The following is a 22,571-nucleotide window of genomic DNA, read 5'->3' on the forward strand; positions in this document are numbered from 1 at the left end:
TCCCCAATTTTACACTCATGTGATCTCAGTTATTACAAAATATGTGTGCCAAAACCGTTATATTACAGATTGGCTTGGATGTCCATCAATGGAAAGCACACCCGGGAGATAAATGGAGATTTCATGTTCAAGTAGGTCCTAATACAAGTTGGATTCTCAAGAGTTGCTGTGAATTGCAAAGGATAAAATATTTGATGCAAACAAGAAGATCGTTCCAGGTTATACTCGTGACCATCCAATATGCTGCTAGTTAATGAGCACGTTAAGGCAACAACCCAGGTCCCAGCTGTAGCTGTTGGTGTGACAGATATTTCCTCCGCCAACCACTGGCAACTGAGTGCAGATCTATTTAGTTATTTTAATTTTATTAGGTACACGGTTCAAAGATAATATGCAAGGGATTGACACACAACACGTTTGTTGGGATTCCTGTCTTATGTGTACCACAACGCTCTTATGTTCATCCACCTGAGTAAGAGACCAGATTGCAGATGTCAACAAGGAGTGTTAATTATTTCTTGTATTACTCAACAATGGCAGATGTCCAAAAGATACTGTTACCTTTACAATCCTTCTGTTATCAAAAACAAACTTCAAAGATAATATGCAAGGGATTGACACACAACACGTTTGTTGGGATTCCTGTCTTATGTGTACCACAACGCTCTTATGTTCATCCACCTGAGTAAGAGACCAGATTGCAGATGTCAAAAAGGAGTGTTAATTATTTCTTGTATTACTCAACAATGGCAGATGTCCAAAAGATACTGTTACCTTTACAATCCTTCTGTTATCAAAAACAAACTTCAAAGATAATATGCAAGGGATTGACACACAACACGTTTGTTGGGATTCCTGTCTTATGTGTACCACAACGCTCTTATGTTCATCCACCTGAGTAAGAGACCAGATTGCAGATGTCAAAAAGGAGTGTTAATTATTTCTTGTATTACTCAACAATGGCAGATGTCCAAAAGATACTGTTACCTTTACAATCCTTCTGTTATCAAAAACAAACTTCAAAGATAATATGCAAGGGATTGACACACAACACGTTTGTTGGGATTCCTGTCTTATGTGTACCACAACGCTCTTATGTTCATCCACCTGAGTAAGAGACCAGATTGCAGATGTCAAAAAGGAGTGTTAATTATTTCTTGTATTACTCAACAATGGCAGATGTCCAAAAGATACTGTTACCTTTACAATCCTTCTGTTATCAAAAACAAACTTCAAAGATAATATGCAAGGGATTGACACACAACACGTTTGTTGGGATTCCTGTCTTATGTGTACCACAACGCTCTTATGTTCATCCACCTGAGTAAGAGACCAGATTGCAGATGTCAAAAAGGAGTGTTAATTATTTCTTGTATTACTCAACAATGGCAGATGTCCAAAAGATACTGTTACCTTTACAATCCTTCTGTTATCAAAAACAAACTTCAAAGAAAGAAAGTAGAATGATGTTTATTATTAAAAAGTCCGACTCTGTATAGTCAGCCAACTGGACCCATCCACATTATCTCAATGGTGTTGGAGAACTATCAGATTTCCGCTCAGTACCATAAACTTTTCCCAATATTGCTATTATTACAGCTGTAATAAGAAAGTCAGAAACTCAGGTGTTATCTTGTTAAATGTGCAATATAAATTGCATCAAATTTACTTTGTTTCATAGGTTTCTGCTAAGGCGTTTAACTATACAGGGTGTTCCATTACTCTGGACAAAGGTATATACCACGTTATTGCTCAGACAGAGATATTTCACCACACGAACATGGGTCTCCAATGTTTTAGTTTCCCATCTGTCTGTCTGTATATGCTTTTTATAACAAAATTAATATCTGAAAAAATTATAAATTAAATTATACCAAATCTGGCTCAAATGTTTACGATAAAAAGACAAGTTACTGAAAAAATTAATGAAATTATCTTTATTATTTTCAATTTAAAAATTATTTATACAGGCAAAGTTAGATGGCAGCCATTAAATCTGTTTTACTTTAAATATCTTAAAAAACAGCAGTATTTTTCAAGAATAACAGTTTTTAAAGGATTTTGTCAAAAATCTAATGACACCAAAATTATTTAAATCGAATAAAAAATAACTGATTTAGAGCAGATTTACTGTGACAACACATGGCCCACATTTAATAGCTGCTGTTTATTCAGTTTTTATTGTTGGCTATTCACTGATAACCTCAATCAGTTACGGGATACTCTGTATATATGTACTTAGCATGTTCTAACATTTTGGCAGAGTTAGGAGTGTCATATAGGTTCAAAGAGTATGTAAGAAGCCTCTACAAGCGGAGTTCAACAGAGTTTGAGATAACAGACAAGATGCGGGAGGCCACAAATTTATTGTGTGAGCTGCCTTGTAAGGTAGAATTATTTATTGTTGATTGTTTCCCTTGTGGATCTAGCTTTAGAAACAATGCCCTGAGATGTTTTGAGATAGAAAAAGCTGAGGATCTTGCCTTGTTTGCTGAGTTTGATGGAGGCTTCAGGCAACTTTGGATTGGCTGGAGCAGCCAGAACTTATTTTTAATCTGACTTAGTGAAGCGTTTATTCTCTTTTTGCAGATTGTAAAGTTAAGAACTAGCTGGATCGGTAGTAGAATTTTAGCCTCATAATAATAATAATGTTAAAATGCAAACACTCATACTCCTTTATTTGCTGTATACTGATTTGTGGAAGATATCACATTTCCAAAATATGAATGTATGCATCCAAATCAGAGCCAGTTATTTAAACAGAGGTGCAAAAAAAAACACCGTAAGGTTTGAATTACAAGTGATTTGCAAGGTTTGAAACTTCCGCACTGCTATTTTAATGCAGTTTTATAAACCTTTAAAAGACTGTGAACCCCAGCTGTGCTGTTTCAGTGTTTGTGTCCTTTATTTTAATTTAAAATGTAGTTTTTTTTAACCCAATTAGTGGTTAAAACTATATAAAACAGTTTCTTAAAACATTTTTGTTCATAATTTACATAAAAAATGTTTAGATTTTTTTCGTAATCTTTTTTTTTCCAGTACTTTTCCTACAACTAACCTTACCCGTTAACTTTAATTGTTTTCAGTGTTTGTTTACTATTAGTAGTTTTTCAAGTGAGAAGGTAATGGACAACTTAAAATTTGCCCCCTTCAAACAACTCAAACTGTTTGGATTTTGATACCATAACTAATGATCACAATTATTGTTCTAATAAGCAAACAATGAACATCATTTCAGGAAAAAACTATTTCTAATGACGATGTCAATAATCAAAACGAGTGGCAAATCGAAACAACTAGAAACAAAAGGGGAGCGCTAGCATGCAAGTGGAGTAGACGTGTGTGATCTCGGCTCCGTGAGTTTTTTTTATCTGTTATCAAGGTTTATGTAAGAGTTATTTGGAAAATTTGTGCCCGTTATGTTACTTTGGATGTCAACTCTTACCTATTAAGTTATTTGTCAGTGAATGTGCTTTTATAAAACCTAATTGCTGTGATAACCACTACACCTCGTGCAAAGTGAGGGTTAGTTTGAGTTGGGAGCTGAGACGCCAGTTGGGGCACGCAAGTCAAGTCAGCTGGGGTGACGTATCTTACTGTACTGTCGTCTGTCAACTGCAGTCTGTCGTCTGCTGTCATGAGTGAAAACAACAAGTCTATTGTGCGTACTCGTGCTCAGAGTGCCAGTGATATGCAAAGCTATTGATGAAAAACTAGATCTTATTCTTTTAAAAATTTCTCATATTGAATCGGACAGTGCCTTATTTAAATCTGATATAAAAACAATAAAAGAAGATAACAAGAAGTTTGCTGCAGACATCAACCAAACTCTAGACTTTTACTCCAAAAGGCTGACCGATATTGAAAACGATGTTGACCGTTCAAAGGACGAAATAAAGACCCAGGGTGAAAATATCGAGTTGTTAAAAAGTGACAACGTTTCTCTTTGAGGCGAGAGGTGTCAAGTCTGAAGAAAAAAACTTAACGCTAATGCGCAGTATTTGAAGAGCAACTGTTTGGAGATACAAGGTGTTCCTGAAAAGAAAAACTGAGAATGTGACCGAGTTGGTGGATAGCAGTAGCTGATGTCTTGGGATTCAAGATGACTCCTACAATGATTGACGCGGCGCATCGCCTGGCAAGCTGTTCCTGGGAGAACTGGTCCACGGCACATCATCGTGAAGTTTTTGTCGCAGGTTCGACATGGAGCAAGTACGTCGCCTGGCCATCAAGAAAAAAGGTTTCTTTTCTCTGCTTCTAACTTGGGCTTCTCCAGTGATCTGTCCGTTTATGTGAACCTGGCGATGACTCGAGAAACAAGGATTCTGTGGGGCGGGACACTCGCAAATTGAAGGACGAGCTGCTTTTCAAGTTTGCATGGATCACCGCTGCCGGAAAGATATTCCTGAGAAAAATCTGACGGAGATCGACCTGAGCTGATAGAGGACCACTCGGACCTGGAGCGCCTGAGACGAGCACCGCGGACTGGAACCACGGATGGAGGAAGGGAACGACACCAATGGTTAAGCTGCCGGCTGTCATTGCATCGCCAACGTATGTTTTGTTATTATTTATTATCTATTTGTTCCTTTGTGTATATTTACTGCATGTGTTATTTATTTGTCTTATTGCATTGCCTAGGTGCATGTGTATATATATATATTTTTTTCTAATTTATTACTTTATAAATGTGTAGTAACTTAAATATTTATTATCAAAATGTTAGAGGTCTTAAGACCAAAACTTTATCTTTTAGATTGGGGGGTATTAAATAATAGCTATAAAATTATTGCACTCACAGAAACTTGGCTTAATGAATCTATAAGTAACTCTGAACTGTTTGATGATAGCTAAAATGTATACAGGAGAGATAGAGTTGGTTTGGGTGGGGGTGTCTTGTTAGCTATAAAAAAATAATTTAAAATCTAGTCTTATTCATACTTTAGAAACTAATGGGGAACATATATGGGTTGCGAATTAATTTAACAAAATCTCTTTCAATTATATTCTAGGCGTAGTATATTTCCCTCCTAATTCACAAATAGCATTGTACAAAGAGTTTTTCGAAAAATTTGAACAATTCAACCTTTCTAAATGCGATAAAATTTAGTCATGGGTGATTTCAATTTACCCAATAACTGGAATCAATTTTACTTTGACTGATGGGGGAGAAATTTGTAGACAGTTAATGTTTTTTTATGCAAAATGTTTTGACCTTAAATTAAAAAACAACGTGTTAAAACTGTTCCGGGAGAACCTTGGATTTAGTTGTGACTGATATAGATTTAAATGTGTTTGAAGATGAGCCTTTGGTTAAGTTGGATCGTTATCACCCGCCATTGCAAATTGTTTTTGAGTGTATTTTAAATAAGACTAAAGGTTCGCCTATGAAGCAATGGCAAGGTTTAATTTTAAAAAAGGAGATTACTTGGCTCTTTACAATTCAATCCACTGTTTTAAACTGGGAAGGGGTTTTAGGTACTAGTGATGTAAATGACGGTGTTCATATTTTTATAATTTATTGTATTCCAAAATTAATGAACACATACCTGTAAACAAAGCAGAAAAAAAATTAAATATCCAATCTGGTTTTCATACGGTAACAATTCAAATAATTAAAAGGAAAGAACGATTACGCAAACAATATAAAAAATTAAAATTTGAATACTTGTTGAATGAATTTAAATTAATTAGAGCTGAATCAAAGCGGTGTAATTAAAATTGATTATTTAAATTATACTTCCTCTTTAGAGCAAGACGTTGTAAACAATCCGATGTCATTCTGGAGTGCGGTGAGGAGGTTGAGGTCGACTGATAACAGAACTACAACAATGACAGTGGACGGGGGTGAGGTGAGGGTAATGCGGAGATAGCGGAGGCCTTTGCTCAGTATTTCCAGTCGGTGTACGATACCTCTGCTCTGGACTGTGATCAGCTGGCTAGCGTTGCGCTCAGCTCTCCTGTTCATTCAAACATTCCTTCCTTCTCTCTGGGTGCTATTACTGATCAGGAGATGTTGCAAGCATTTATGAAACTCAAGTCCAAGCGATCATTTGGTCCAGACGGCATACCATCTTTTAATTTTTAAAGGATGTTTTGAATTTTTAATTACACCTTTAAAACACTTATTTAATGTTTCAATCAAAACAAATTATTTTTCCAGACCGGTGGAAAACTAACAAAAGTGGTTCCAATATTTAAAAAAGGCTTTGAAGAACGATATAAAAAACTACAGACCAGTTGCTTTGTTGTCAACTCCAGCTAAAGCTATTCGAATCAATTTTTATACAGTAGAATTTTCAACCACGTGCAAAATTATATTACACCTTTTCAGCATGGGTTTATCTCTGGGCGCTCTATTAACACTAATCTATTAAACTTTTCAGATTACTGCTCATCAGTTTTTTAGATAGAGGGAGTCAAGTTGACGTAGTTTACACAGATTTCTCTAAAGCATTTGACAAGGTCAATCATTTAGAACTATTAAAAAAATTATTATTTTTTTGGATTCTCTGAAAATTCTATTAAATTTTTTTTCATCATACCTTGGCAAGAGGAAACAATTAGTGACAATTTAATGGATTCTGTCTAGTGAATTTGAAGTACAAATCTGGTGTGCCTCAGGGTTCTAATCTTGGTTCCGCTGTTGTTTATTTTATATTTATAAATGATATTGTGGAATGTGTGAATGAAAATAGTAAAGTCTTGTTGTATGCAGATGACATGAAAATCTTCCGTGAGATTAAATCTTTTTTTAAACGATTGTAAATTACTGCAAGACGATTTGGATCGTTTTGTTCTTGTGGAGCCAAACAGGCCTGCGATTTAACGCGGACAAGTGTGTTGTCATGAGGTACACTAGAAAAAACTCGAAATGTTGTAAATTTTAATTACTTATTAAATGACACTATTCTATCCGTCTGTTCAAATTTCAAAGATTTGGGTGTTATTTTCGACACTACTTTTTTCCTTTTCCAAGCATGTAATCGATATTTGTAAAACAGCGTATAAAATTTTTTGGATTTGTATGCAGGTCGAGTCAATTTTTTAAAAAAGTATCTACATTAATACAATTGTATTTTTCCTTGGTTCGATCAAAATTGGAATTCGGATTTGTAATATGGAACCCATTTCAATATTATTTTAATTGAAATGATTGAACGCTTACAAATAAAGTTTCTAAGGTTTTTGTACTTCAAAATATTTGGCATTTATACATACTTAATACCTTATTCTGAATTATTGACTTTGTTTGAGTTTGATAGCCTCCGTAGGCGACGTTGTGTGGGGTCTCTAGTTTTCTTGAAGAAGCTGATAACTGGGGAGGTGAACTGCAGTGTCCTGCTTGCCCGTTTAAACTTTAATGTTCCCCGCCCCTCGTCTAGAGCTCGAGCGTTGTTTCAGTCCTCACACTTTTCTCATTCAAATCTAGGTGCACATTCACCTATCAATACAATGATGCGGCTGTACAATGCTCTGCCTGACCATGTTGATATAGTGTCGTCGACCTTGACCTCTTTTACCGCAATAATCAGACCTTGCTTTTGAATAAAATCGTGTACCGAAGCACTTTCTTTTCCCTCGGGTGTCCGGATCAGTGCGGGCCGACGAAAAGCCGGATAGACCTGTATTTTCTTACAAGGCCATTGTCTGTGCTGGCGCTTGGCCGGGAACGCCTGGACATCTGGAGTTTGGGGGTGTTAGGGAAGCTGAGGCGGTGTTGAAAAAGAAGCCAGAGCCAAATAACTCTTTTAAAATATACAAAGCTGTTATTGTATCCGAGTTTTAAGGTTCATTTACACTATTTAATAAATGTGTTAATTTATGATATTATTTAATTTCTATTATTGTGTTCATTGTTTGTTATGTTACCTATATATATATATGTTTTATATTTAAAAAAAATTTCGGTCTAGGTAAATAATATGTAATTATACTGAGTTTGATGAGGTGTTTGTTGTTATTATTATTGCTGTTGATAGGCATAATTTATTTTCAATGTACAATTCTTTAATTTATGGCATGAAGAGCATGGACTTTGATTTAAGCATTTTTGTTGTAATTTTTGAGCATTTGTTAGCTAGTAAGAATAAAACTATTAGTTATATATTGAATTGATATGTTACATTATAATAGGATAACTTGGATAACTATCTGTATTGTAACATGTAAAATCTAAATCTAAATAAATAAATAAATAAATCTAAATAAATAAATAAATAAAAGACATTTGTCAACAGCCAACGTTTTCAGATGTTTAAGAACCCTTGTAGACCTACAGAGTACGATGCAAAAACTGCTAGACCTATTGAATTGCACAACAAATTTGAAATGCTGAGTAACGCCAACCTAGGCTCTGAATAGAAGAAACGATGAAATGACGACAAATGTAGGGACGAGGTGAGGCCTCCACCTATATTTGTCCCCAAACATTGTCAAACATAAGTAAAATGATGGTAAACATGAACAGTAATTAAAAAAGAGTCATATTCATTTAAATGCATAGCTAGAGATAAAGTAAAAATTAACACTGATACTATTGAATTCGCGCTACCGCGCAGTTAGTCAACATTTAACTAAAATGAAAGTAAACTTCCATACATACCAAATAAGGGTGACAGAGCTTATAGAGTAGTGCTTAAGAATATGCACTTCTCTACGGAACCCCAGGAAATTAAAACAGCTATAGAAGCTTATAACCACAAAGTTAGGAATGTGTCGAACCTTAGAAGTAGCAAATCTAAAGATCCACTGTCAATTTTTTTTGTAACTTAGAGCCAGCAATCAAACAACAAAAATTTTTTGAATTCCTACTAAATGCCAAAATTGTGTTTGAGCCCCCTTACAAACGTAATGATGTGGTGCAGTGCAAAAAGTGTCAAAGATATGGGCACAACAAAGGCTTACTGCTGGTACCAAAAACCGCTGTGTAAAATGCGGCTCAGATCATGATATACTAGCAGCTGTAATAAATCTGTAAATGTTCCTCCCAAATGTGTATTATGTTGGTGGTGAGCACCCAGCCAACTATAAAGGTTGCTCTATTTTACAAAGATATTAAGAAAAAGGCTTTTCCACCTCTAAGACCAGCGTTAAAAAAAGACCACTCCTCCACTGCAAGATCGAGAAGTAGATAGACCTATATCTGTTCGTACTCAAAATTCAACAGGTAATCAGTCTCAACCAGTATCACCAACCTTATCTAATGCTAGAGTGGCATCAGGTCAATCAATAGATGGATTTAATTGAATAAATCGAAATTATGATGTCTCAACAAGCCCAGCAAATAGGTACATTGATAATTAACTATTGACAACTGTCATATCAAAATACTAAAATGAAATAGATTTTATAGGATTGGAACTCTGAATGCCAATGGCTTGGCCCGACATGGCCAAGATAAAATTCAACTTTTTATTTCAATACACAAAATAGATAACTTTTTATGTACAAAATAGATATTATGTTAATTCTGAGACCCACTTTACAAACTTAAATTTTTTCAAAATCCCAAAATTTTACTTTTTATTCTACAAACCACACCCTGACAATACGGCGCATGGAGGTAGCGCTGTGCTAATCAGAAAACAAATAAAACATTATGAATTGGCCTAGATTTCAAGAAGATCATATTCAAATTCAAGCTACAAGCATAGTGGTTGAGGACTGGATGGGACCACTTACATTTTCTGGTGTTTACTGTCTCCCCCGAGGCACAATATTACCAAACTTCAATTCAAACGAATTTTTCGAAACTTTAGGGCCTCGTTTTGTAGCAGGTGGTGACTTTAATGCCAAACATGTCATGTGGGGTTCAAGGTTGATTAACCCTAGAGGTAGAAAATTTGTTAAATTGCATGAATGACAATCACTTGAGTTACGTATCTACAGGGGAACCAACCTATTGGCCTTCAGATCCCAACAAAATAATTCCAGATCTTCTTGATTTCTTTGTTACGGGGAGGTATTTCTCCCTAACTATATGGAGGCTGTTTCATCTCTTGATTTGTCGTCCCGATCACTCCCGGTCATCCTATCCTAAAATAAGTTTGTATTGAAAGAAAAGGCACCGTCCTTTCGAATAAAGGCACAAACGAAGTTTAAAGGCACAAACGTTTAAATGACAGTTGAAAGTCTTAATACACTGAAAACAAGAGAGGAAAAATAGAGAGGAACAACAAACGCTGTGGAAATTTTTAATTATACTGTTCAGAAATCTGCTTTGGAGTGCCATAAAGCCTTAATAATAACAACGTGTGGCAATATCTTAATTACCCAAATATATAAAATTAAGCAACAACATTGCTCAAAATACGGTAGAAGAGAATATCAAAATTATCAAGAAATGTAAATTTGGTTAAAACTTAAAAAACATGTTTAACAGAGCATCAAACAGTAAAGATTTTGCATTTAAAAACTTAAAAAACAAACATATGGTTTCAAGAATTCACTTCAAATCTCTCCCCAACTGAAGCAACAGAGAAAACTATTCTTTATGGAAAGTAACCAAAAAGCACAAAGAAACCGCAAGTGCCCATTCCTCCAATATCCTAAACCAGATGGTTCATCTTGGGCGAAAAGTAACAGAGAGAAAACTGATTTGTTTGCTGCATATTTTTAGTAATGTTTTTCAAACCATACCCTGTAGATAACAACTTTGAAATAGACATGTTGTAACAGTTTCTTGATTCACCTAACCCAAATCTCACTACCTATGGCTCCTTTAAACCAATCTGAAATATATGATAATATATTAATCTTAAAAATCCCACAAAAGGCCCCTGGTTATGAGTTATAAAAGGTAAGATACTACAAGATCTTCCTAGGAAAGCCATACTTTACATTCTTATTAAATGCTATTTTGAGGCTGATGATACTTCCCCACAATGGAAGGTGGCTCAAGTTTTGTTGTTCCTAATGCCAGGAAAACCTCAAAACGAAGTAAGTGTCCGTACAGGCCAATCAGTCTACTACCATGTTTCTAAATTATTCGAAAAGTTATTTTTAAAACGACTTCAAGGGTTTTTAATGACAGAATGCAATTTAATTCCCAATCATCAGTTTGGTTTTCAAGTGCACCACTCCACTATCGAACAACTTCCATAAGTAGCTAATATAATCCAAGATTGGAATCAATACTTTCTGCAGCATTTCCAACTCTGAGTCAATTGCCTTTGACAAATCTGAACAATGATGAAGGGCTTGTATTTTAAAATAAAAAGTACATCTGACTGTTTACAACATTAAAATCATCTTATTCTAGGAAAACGAGGTAATTTCAAATCAAGTTTGATGATTGTCTTTGGATCTGAAAAATCTAAAAAGGAACTAAATCTGTTGTCCAAAGCCAGGACAAACATCACTTAATTTTCACTGCAGACTGTTCCAACTAATCAAAATTTCGAAAATTCGCCGATGACACTACGTACTGCATGTCACTCCAACCATGTTGTACCAACAAATTCTACAAACTAACTTAAATTCTATCACAGTACTAAACTAAAAAGCTTTGGGGAACAAAATCTCAGTCACATTTACGTTGAAACATGACAAAATTGTCCCACCAGTGTTTTTTTAAACAACATTCAAATTCCTCAAGAAATGAAGCTAAGGTATCTGGGTGTACAATCGATAGAAAGCTGACTTGGAAAACACACATAGGGAACAAAAGGCTCCAATTAAATTCAAAATTCTCAAAACTAAATTGGCTTTTTGGGAACAAATCCCATTTATCAATAGAAAAGCAAACTGTTTTGTGTACAAGACTGTTCTAAGCCCATCAGGACGTACGGTTGTTAACTGTGGGGAGTTGCTTCTACATCAAATATCAAAACAAATTAAAACTCTCATCCTAACTACTTGCCCTGGTATGTTCGTAATGAATCTGCTGGACAACGAATGACCCTTTTTCGCTAAAAAGACACGATTTTTAAAATTTCTGCATTATCAAAACAATTAAAGAATCTTCCAGATCTTGGCTAAATGTTAACTACTTGCTATTAATCTGTTGACCATCAATTTCGGCTAAAAAGACACGATTTTCTACTTAGCTGATCGATTTTAAAGATGAACAATCTCTTAAATGTTTATGTTTAATTAAGGTTAATGAACTTTGATTAACCATGGTCTTAAGATTTATCATCAAATTTAACTTATTGTTTGTTGTATATAAACAGATTGTAAATAAATTAAAGTAAAAAAAAAAAAATAAAAAAATAAACCTTTAAAAAACAAAGATTTATAGCAGACAAGTAATAACAGATGATATGCAGGCTTATAATTGATTGATTGATCAGCTGTGATAAATACAGGGGAGTTACGGCCGAACGGATGGATAGTGTGACGTGCGACTGGGGTGAGGCAGTACTCCAGCCTGTACTAGGCCTAGTGGTGTTTTTGTGTACAGTTAATCGTCAAAATGGACTCTGTAGACAAAATTATCCAGCTCCTATTCTTAAATAAAACAGCATTTTGTAAATACATTAGTTAGGTAGGTTGCACAGGCCAAAATTTATAGTGATCACCCAACACACAAACATAGAGATCAGTTCGGTAATTATCATCACCTGTTTGCTGGTTTGGGAAAAGAAGCAATCTGGTTTTTTTAATACACCAGAATGTCAGTTAGAATGTTTACCTGATAAGACCATTTTTGAGACGAAACTAATGGATTTGCGTCAGCTTGTAAAGCAGAAAGGGGGTTAGGCGGGCGTTTTGGATCCGACATGATGCGTAGTAATGACAGAGTGAACTGAGTGCTGAGAGGGATGAGAACAATTAAATTCTGGAGTTGGCGGCGAGCGGCGGATCAGCGGCACCGTGTTGTACCGCCCTGCTGCTACTGGCTAGTGTCGAGCATTGTTCGTATGAGCAGTACAGGTATAAACATTAAACTTCACCGCTCAGCCGCTCTAACAATTACCGTTTCCGTCCTATTTTATTGATTTTTCTACTTTGCTCTGTTATACTGCCCAAGTCATGTTCTGATAGCTGCATATTATGGCTTGATTTATCACAACCCACTTATGGATTGATATTGTTTGGTGCTTATACAAACAACCCATATTTTAGATCGCTCAGTTTGTAAAAACAAGGTTCAGAGTCGCGCAGATCAGCTTTCAAAAGGTTTCGACCTCTTAAATCTGCCAAGCGTCTACATTTTGGAGACATTGTCACACTGTATATTTATATAAATGTTCCTTGACCAGCGGCAGATAACTATCGGACTTGGACACACAGGACGGAAGTTTATGAACGCTTGCCTTCACATGCAGGTGTTCACTGTATTAACAGATTGCCCAATTGAAACGTAGTTTAACAACAAACGCATTTTATATTATAAACAAGTTTTTTTACATATGACTGGGATACTCATTTTAATATTGATTTGTCGATCTACTACCTATATTTGGCGTCTGGAGCACTATATTCCATTCAATATATTTTTATATTTACGGCTTCGTCAGAATTCTTAGTATTTATTTCTTTATTTTTTTTAATCTGGTAAGTATGTGAATCCACACACACACACACACACACACACACACACGCGCGCGCGCACACACACTAAAGTGGTATAAATGGCAATAGGCCTAGCCTTATTTATACAAATTTAATGTCAATAAAGTCTTTTGACAGGTATTTGGTCTTCCGATCATATGTTAGTTTGGTTATTTAAACACATATATGAAAGAAACAGCCAAATACAAAATAATTGAATCGTAATAAGTGAGGGCTCTGTGGTGTAGTGGTAGCACATTCACCCGGCAAGTGAGAGATCCGGGTTCGAGTCCCGGGGGAGCAAGTGCTTTTTGCGATTCAATATATATATAAATAAATATAAAATATATAATATATATATATATATATATACATACCGGTATATATTCAATATATATAGTGTATTATTATATATATGTAACTATTATCAGTGTATTTGTATATATATATATATATATATATATATATATATATATATATATATATATATATATATATATATATATATATGTATTTATATATATATATATAATACACTGATAATAGTTCTAAGCACATAAAAAGTATCTCTATATATATTTATATATATAAATTTCAATAAACATTGAATCGCAAAAAGTACTTGCTCCGCCGGGAGCCATAAATTGCCATTTATACAATTTAATGTATATACATATATATATATATATATATATATATATATATATATATATATATATATATATATATATATATATATAGACACTTTTTATGTGCTTAGAACTATTATCAGTGTATTTGTTATGATTTCTTGTAGCTAAATTATTGTAATAAAGGGAGCTTATCACTGTTGAAATATTAAATCATTACATATTAAATAAATCAGAAAAACTCTTATTAATTATCAATTAAATTCTAGTAATATTCTCTATATTTCGGCTAAAATGACTTTTTCCAAGAGGAAAAAAGGAAAGTTTATGGATGTTTAGAAAACTATAAAGAGCAAAAACAAAAATCAAATGTAAATTAAATTGGTTTTGAAAGGCAGCATTTATTTCAATTACTTCACGCTTTACTTGAAAAATCAAATATATAACAGTTTTAATATTGACACCTTGCGGGTATATTTATGTAAGGAAGGTAATTTTCGCAGTTGGCACTACAGTAGCCCGGCTAATTCGTTTATATTCCCAAAATCCAATCCCAATCTATTGTAACAAATAAAGAAGTACTGTCATAGTGGCGGTATATTTTGTAATTTGTAATTTATTATTGGTTAGGACACGTTTATTTGGATATTAAGTAAGTACCATAAAATGTTTACTAACATATTTTTAATACTATACATGTAAGTAATAATGTAGACTTGTGTTTTTAATGTGAATGCGTGATCTGTTAGTTTCCTCATTAAGTTTTTAGGAAATGTACTGTATGCTATTCTGTACACTGTTAGTATGGTAGCCTATCTAACATCTAAGCTGTATTATCAATCCCTCGATCTTAAAATCTTGACTGACACATGCTCTCCTAAACATAATTTCACATATTTATATACAAATAATATACATGAAATTAAATCTACATGCATTTTCTGTGCTTAGCACTACATTATCAATGTATTTATTATGATTTCTTGTAGTCAAATCATTGTAATAAAAGGAACCTATTACTGTAATACTTGGTGAGACATTTTAATAATTTATTTTACTAATGTAAATGCTCGGGTAGGGTACGATAAGCGGACCCGGTTTTTTATATCGAAATTTGCAAACGATATTACTTAATCATAACCATCGATATAATCAATCGATACGGATTAATTATTTTGAACAATTAACTTAAATAATTCATATCAACAGCTGTAAACACTTAAAAATAATACTTGTAATGTAATATTTCAATTTTATATAAATAACATTTGATTATTAAAAATGGCAGTCAATTTTAGAAAACTTGGAAAGATGATAAGACATGTTTTTCATGACTTCAACATGTAGGACTCGTGTGGAAAAACCCGTTATGTGAAATTTGTGGGAGAAAGAACTGTAACTGTGAGAGGAGTAAATATGGTCGTCTTCAGTTTTCCTAATTTTGGTTATAATACTTTCTTTGATCACTGTAAATATTAGGTTCATATTTTAATTTAAAACATATGAATGTTATTGAGAACTATAGATACTTTATATCGATTGATAGTCTAGGATTTGAGATGCGAGTATTAGGTATCGATGATTATATTCTTCGATATACAAAACCGGGTCTGTTTATCGTACCCTACCCAAAGGCTTTTCTGTAGATATGTTGAAATAAAAGGTAAATGTGAAATAGTGGTGGGACTAACTGAAATAAAATAACTGCTTAGTTCTGTTATTTTAATTTAACCAATTAGTCAGTTATTTTTTCTGTAACCAGCTATACGGACTAAATAGTCTAGTTTTATTTGATTGAACAGATTTAGTTCTGCTTGATTTAGTTGTATATTCTGATTGGTTATTTTGAATTAGTTGTGAGACTAATATATTAGTGTTGGTTGGTTGTACAGATTTAATCTCCAATTAAGTTGGTTGTAAATTGTAATCGGTTATTTATGTTATGCTAGTATTATAGTCAACTAATATAATAAAATTATGTTATATAGAAACGAGCACTGTATGAAATACTGAAATGTAACTCAAATTAATGAACTAATTTGTCTATATATTTAAGTCTTCGAATACATTTCATTTGAACATTGGTCCGATACATTTGTGATCATTCAATGCCCTGATGTAATCACCATATTTGTAACACCCTGATATTATTGCTCATTGCATAAATGACGAGGAATTTACTTAATGGAACTGAAGGGTAGACTTTAATAAGCAACATAAACTCGTTATTCAGTTGTTTATATCGAATGGTGTGAGTGTTTTTATTAGAATGAATTACTCTATATTACTTTGATATTGATTTATTCAACTTAACATTAGGTTTCAGTTTATTAGTTATAGTAATTTTAGATGTAAACAATAAACACCAAGAAGTAACCAATTCTTCTGATGACACAACTATATCTAATATGTTTGGCAAGTTCTTCATATCTGTATACGTAAACAAAGTCAAAAGTACCTCTCCTACAAATGTATATGTCACATCGAACCAAATGATGTGTATAAAACTCTTCTTACTCTTGGTATCAGCAAGTGGCCCGGACCTGATTGCATCACACCATCTGTCGTCAAACATTGTCCCGACATCCTTTTTATGTTGTTTATGTAACAAGGACACTACAGATCTTACGTTCAACAGATCTTTATCTGAAGGCGTTTTTCCTAATATCAGCAACATCGTCCATATTCACAAAAAAAGTCATACGGAACTATAGGCCTATTGCCATTTTATCTGTCTTGGCAAAAATCTTTGAAAAGCTGGTCATTAACTAGATCAATTTCAAGGTCAGCAATCTCATTTGCAACAATCAATATTTTTTATGAATGGCAAATCTTCCTCCATAAATCTAGCAATCTTCCAGACTCACAATGTAGCTATGCATTTGCGGAAGGACTGCAGTTGGATGCCTTAGAACTCAATTTTTCAAAGGCGTTTGATTAAGTGCACTATTTATCTTGGAGTTTTCAAGCTTAAAACATATGGCTTCACTGGTCTTGTGCTTAAATTCTGAGGTGTTTGAACGCAGACCTGCAGCTGCCTCGATGATCCAGATTGGCTAAACATCTCACAGCTGATTTTTGAATTGTTAAAACTCTCTTAAGATGTAAAGCTGAGGTACCACCCCGCACAACGACCCCATATCTCAGGTGGGTTTCCATGAGAGCATGATAGGCAATCTCCTTGTTGCTTATGTTTTTTATTCTTTTCAACACATATAAGGCAGTGTTCAACTTTTTGCAAAGGGTGTCCATTTGTGGACTCCAGGTTAGTTCAGAATCTTTAGTTAGGCCAAGAAGCACTGTCTCCTCTTCGTAGCTTATGTCTGGTAAAACAGGAACTTGGGTTTGCAGCTAGGTCATTTGACAAACAGTAGTCAAATGTCATGTTTAGAGCTATGTATGCCTTTATGCTAAGGTCCTCTGGGGAGTCACTTTGAAGGAGTAGGGTTGTATCATCGCCATACATAACAACAAAGCGGTGAACTTTTATGTACTCAGGGTAGTCGTTTGTTAGGAGTATGAACAGAACAGGACCAAGCACGGATCCCTGTGGATCACCTCTGGTTATTGAACGTGGGGCTGATCTAACTGTCTGTATTACTCCACTACTTATGTGGCTCAGCTCTACCAGTTGACTCCCCCCTGTCAAGTAGCTCTTAAACCAGTTATTTGCAGTGCCCCTTATTCCCAGCCTTTCTAGCTTGTCTAAGACGAAACAAGTCTGTCCAAACTGGCTATTTCCCCCTGCACTGAAAGAAGCTAAGGTGTACCCAAAGCTGAAAAAATCCAAACTTGAAATTACCAGCCAATTTCAATAATTCCCACGTTCTTTAAAATAATGGAAAAAATCGTATTGGAAAGACTGATCACCCACTTAATGGAATTTTAAATTTCAATAAAAAGCCAGCATGGATTTATAAAAGGAAAATCCACAACCACAGCAGTGACCAACCTCATTGAATTTATTATCAATCACCTTGACGACAATAAGTTTACGACAGCTTTACTGCTTGACTACTCAAAGGCGTTTGACTGCATAGGGCACAAAATCGACTTTGTTAATGGGACATTCCTATCAAAGTCAGTTGATTTCACTTTCAATTGTTTAGCTTTATTAATAAACAAATCTCGGGTCCGTCTGTTGGAGAACTGAACAACTATATGCTTGGGGCCCACCTCACGCCTAGTGGGTAATCTATGCATAGCTTGTATGTCACTTTGCAAGTTTACTTGTACTCCAACAATATCAGCCAGTTTCTGCACATCATCCACCTTCTCATTGTTAGTCTCAGGTATTCCATCTATCTGAATATTTCTATTACGATTATACTGTTCCATGTCCTCCATTTGAGATTTAAGTGAGGAAATTTCTCTCTTTAGCTTTTCATTTTCCTTCATTAATATATCCTGTGACTCTTTTAAGCCTTTAACTTCGGAAGAATAAACTTTTACCTGTCCCTCATACTCATATAGCTTGTTAGAGAAAAACTCCATTGATGTTTTAAATTCATTTAACTGCTGACCAAATTTATCCCCATACTCTGCAAATTGCGATTTAATTGTTTCCTCCATTTTAATTAAATACTCTGCATGTAGTTTGTCTAGTGGTAATTTATTACTCACAGCTACATCCTTGGCACCCTTTCCTTTACCTGCAGTAGTACACTTGCTACACTTCCAATTTTCACGCCTCTGTTGACCCATTCGATTCCAGGTAGACTCGAGTATATCGGCACATTCAAAATGTAATAAACTTTCACACACAGACCATTTAGCATATTCATCGGTTTCAGGTAAGGGATCGTTGCAACGTGCACAATCACTCATATTGAATAGAGATAAGGAGCACAATCTGATCACGTCCGCACCGCTCGGCCACTAGTCACCACACACACACACACACACACACACACACACACGCATGGTAAATGGTTGATGTATGCTTTGTAGTGGTTTTTGTGCTGTTTTAGTTTGATATCTGAAGAAGAGGAAACATATCAGTTCTCAAAATGTAGTTTAGTTATTGTATCATACAAAAATAGAAAATGTGTAAAATTCTGTTATCCCTTCCTGTTACCAAACAACAATAAATTCTTTGATTACGTATTTTGTTTCCATTTAAAATAATTAAATTGTTTTCTTTTTCAGGAAGAAAACTGTTTTAAACAGTTTAACCTTTCAGAACAAAAATTCACAATGGAGTCAAAGTTAAAATCCCAGAAAGGAACCAAGGTTGAAAGGTACTGTGTGTGTAGATCAAGTGATGGCTCAAGATTTATGATGTAAGCATTACCAATTTATAATTAGCATACCAATTAGGCATATAATATTTTACACTATTAGTTGGGATAATTAGTCCAAGGCTTGAATCAAAAGGTAATAGAACAAATGTACAGAAATCATATTTTGTATTTATTATTGAATTGATGTTTTGACACAAGAAGTGGTGATGGCTAATGGTAGCAGTATTGCTGTGTACAAGTGGAGGGTGAGTGAGTGGAGCTTCAAATCACCAAGATGACCATGTGTTTTAGAGGGTGCTCTACCATGAATGTGAGACAACATGCCATGTTTGTCCATGAGCTTTTAATGACATAAGACACATGACATTCAGACCCTCATAGTTTACTGACAAGGGCAATAAACTTAACCTTTGCCATCAGCATTAAACTTATATGACTGCCCTCTCAGATCCATGGCCATGACATTTCTCTGTGTCAGATCATTGTGTATATGACAATGTCCTGTCCCTCAGCTAGAACGGCCACAACTAGTGGCCCACTGTATTGTACAGTTATAAAATTAAATTCTTATTTAGTTGTGGCTGGAAAGGCTGCAATCTCTTGGTCAAATAAATAACTAGATTAATATTTATGTACTTGCAGCACATACTAGAGTAAACATCAGAGTGTCAGTGTCACTGTAGCTGATTTATTGTATCCTATAAGTTTAGTAAAAATTAGTGTGACTAGTACTATTACTGTATTAAGAAAATAATTATTAAATAATTTAACAATTTTGATTGGATTTGAGTACAATTCATCCTTAAAGTATGGTGTTAGGGTGTTAAATTTTGTTATTTATTTGCCTACCTCCTTATTTATTACCTTCCAAGTGGCTTTTATTATATTCTCGGAATTAATTATATTCTTATTGTAATATCTTTTCTTGGCATTTCATGCATTTTTTATGGAATTTCTCTCAATGAACATTCTTTATGGACACTATATCTTGTTTTTCATGATTCAAATTATTATCTAACCTAATATTGAATTTTTGTTTTTTATCACTGTCTTTGGAAAGGATAATATAAAATGGCCCAAAAATGTTATAAAAGATATAAAACTTTTTTGTACAGGAGCTTTAAATACTTCAAGCCAGGTCTCTTTATCAGTTAGTTTTTTAAAAGTATCTTTATTTATTTTTACTAAAATTGTATTGGTATTGTTTAAGTGATTTATTTCTTAAATGGGAAAATTGGACATTAATTGTAGTAGCTGACCATCATGGTCTGATAAGGCTGTTATCATTTCCTCCATCTTCAACTGGTTTTAACTGAAGTTTGTTATGCGGTTGTCTATAGCGGTTTCTGATGCATTGCCTACTCTGGTAGGGAAGTCTACTATGTAAGTGAGCCCAAGTCCTTGAAACATATCTCCCATAATAACAATATATTTACAGTATATCTGTTTAAAAGAAATTCTATAAAACATTCTACTTTGTCTAAAACAGTTTGAACTTAAGAGTTAGGAGACCTATATATTCCTGCCAATACAAAAGTAAATGAATTTGTATCAACTCTTATAGTACAAACTTCATACAGCTTATTTTCTAATAACATATTAACAGATTCTGGCACTTTTCATGATTGCTCTCCTTGACATTATCAAGCTACCTCCTCCAGTTGTTATTGATCTGCTATAGTTAGTAAACAATATTATTTCAAATTTAATCTATTAATTTGTATCAACTCTTATAGTACAAACTTCATACAGCTTATTTTCTAATAACATATTAACAGATTCTGGCACTTTTCATGATTGCTCTCCTTGACATTATCAAGCTACCTCCTCCAGTTGTTATTGATCTGCTATAGTTAGTAAACAATATTATTTCAAATTTAATCTATTAATTTGTATCAACTCTTATAGTACAAACTTCATACAGCTTATTTTCTAATAACATATTAACAGATTCTGGCACTTTTCATGATTGCTCTCCTTGACATTATCAAGCTACCTCCTCCAGTTGTTATTGATCTGCTATAGTTAGTAAACAATATTATTTCAAATTTAATCTATTAATTTGTATCAACTCTTATAGTACAAACTTCATACAGCTTATTTTCTAATAACATATTAACAGATTCTGGCACTTTTCATGATTGCTCTCCTTGACATTATCAAGCTACCTCCTCCAGTTGTTATTGATCTGCTATAGTTAGTAAACAATATTATTTCAAATTTAATCTATTAATTTGCTGACTGTTCATTTTGTGTTCTGTTAGTATTATAATATCAGGATTTTTTTCTAATAAAATAATTTCCAAAGCCTCTGTACGGCTTGGTAAATACCGAATATTTTGATGAAATATTTGAAGAAATTTACTATTATATATTTAAGGTTTTTCTGAAATTAAAGGTTTATTTTAACATTCATTGGAGAGGAGTATAAGGGGAATCATGTTCACAATCACGCAAATGTGATGTTGAGACGTTTGTATCACCAGATGAGATTACAGATACAGGATCAGATTTGATAGTATTAGTGGCAGTATTATTCAAACTATTTTGACTGGGAGTAAAACCAAGGAACAGACCAGGGGATATTGATGGTCTTTGATCATATTTCAAAGTTTTTGAGTCGGGGTGGACATAATGAGAGGGACATTTGCAGAGGATGAGTTGTGGCTTTTCAGTTGCGTTGTTGGATCTTGGGATTTTTTAACATGATATTTTATTTTATTGTTTCAGATAACACAGAACATAATTTTATTTTATCATTCAAATTCAAGTGTAAACCATTTCTATTATGGTCTTACCTACAAAATGTTGTGTTATTTTGAATTAATATAATACTATGATAATCTTTTGGTAGGTTTAGGATATTTGTATTTTTGGTACTGTTACAATTAACAATGGTTTTGTACTTTCAACCAACAAAGCTAGCTGTTTCATGTCAAACTGTTAGATAAATGTTATACTGAATACAAGTATTATATATATATATATATATATATATATATATATATATATATATATATATTAATAAATGTAAATAATATATATAATTTCCAATTTATTTATTTTTCTTGCGAGGCCTTTCAAAACCGAAGGTTTCCTCATCACGCGACTTCACAAATAAATATTTACATAATTTTTATTACAATTTAAATACCATATGGTGTAAATATGTGAATACAAAGATTTTGGAAATATTTAA

General features: G+C 33.8%; 1 protein-coding gene across 5 annotated transcripts in view; it reads left to right on the forward strand.

Annotated features, from left to right (window-relative positions):
• The first annotated feature begins 14,662 nt into the window (after positions 1–14,662).
• The window catches only part of LOC124361726 (CXXC-type zinc finger protein 1-like), a 68,220-nt gene continuing 60,311 nt past the window's right edge, over positions 14,663–22,571 (forward strand). Inside the window, exons 1-3 of one of the 5 annotated variants that reach the window (XM_046815664.1) lie at positions 14,667–14,781; positions 18,923–19,027; positions 19,276–19,411. In XM_046815664.1, coding sequence (XP_046671620.1) covers positions 19,326–19,411 — 86 coding nt within the window. In that variant the 5' untranslated portion in view covers positions 14,667–14,781; positions 18,923–19,027; positions 19,276–19,325. Of the gene's footprint in view, positions 14,782–15,023; positions 15,161–18,922; positions 19,028–19,275; positions 19,412–22,571 lie in introns of those variants that run through there. The other 4 variants (XM_046815667.1, XM_046815666.1, XM_046815663.1 and 1 more) reach the window with 4 other exon arrangements.

This window comes from Homalodisca vitripennis, chromosome 5 (genome assembly GCF_021130785.1).
Source record: "Homalodisca vitripennis isolate AUS2020 chromosome 5, UT_GWSS_2.1, whole genome shotgun sequence".
Classification (NCBI taxonomy): domain Eukaryota; kingdom Metazoa; phylum Arthropoda; class Insecta; order Hemiptera; family Cicadellidae; genus Homalodisca; species Homalodisca vitripennis.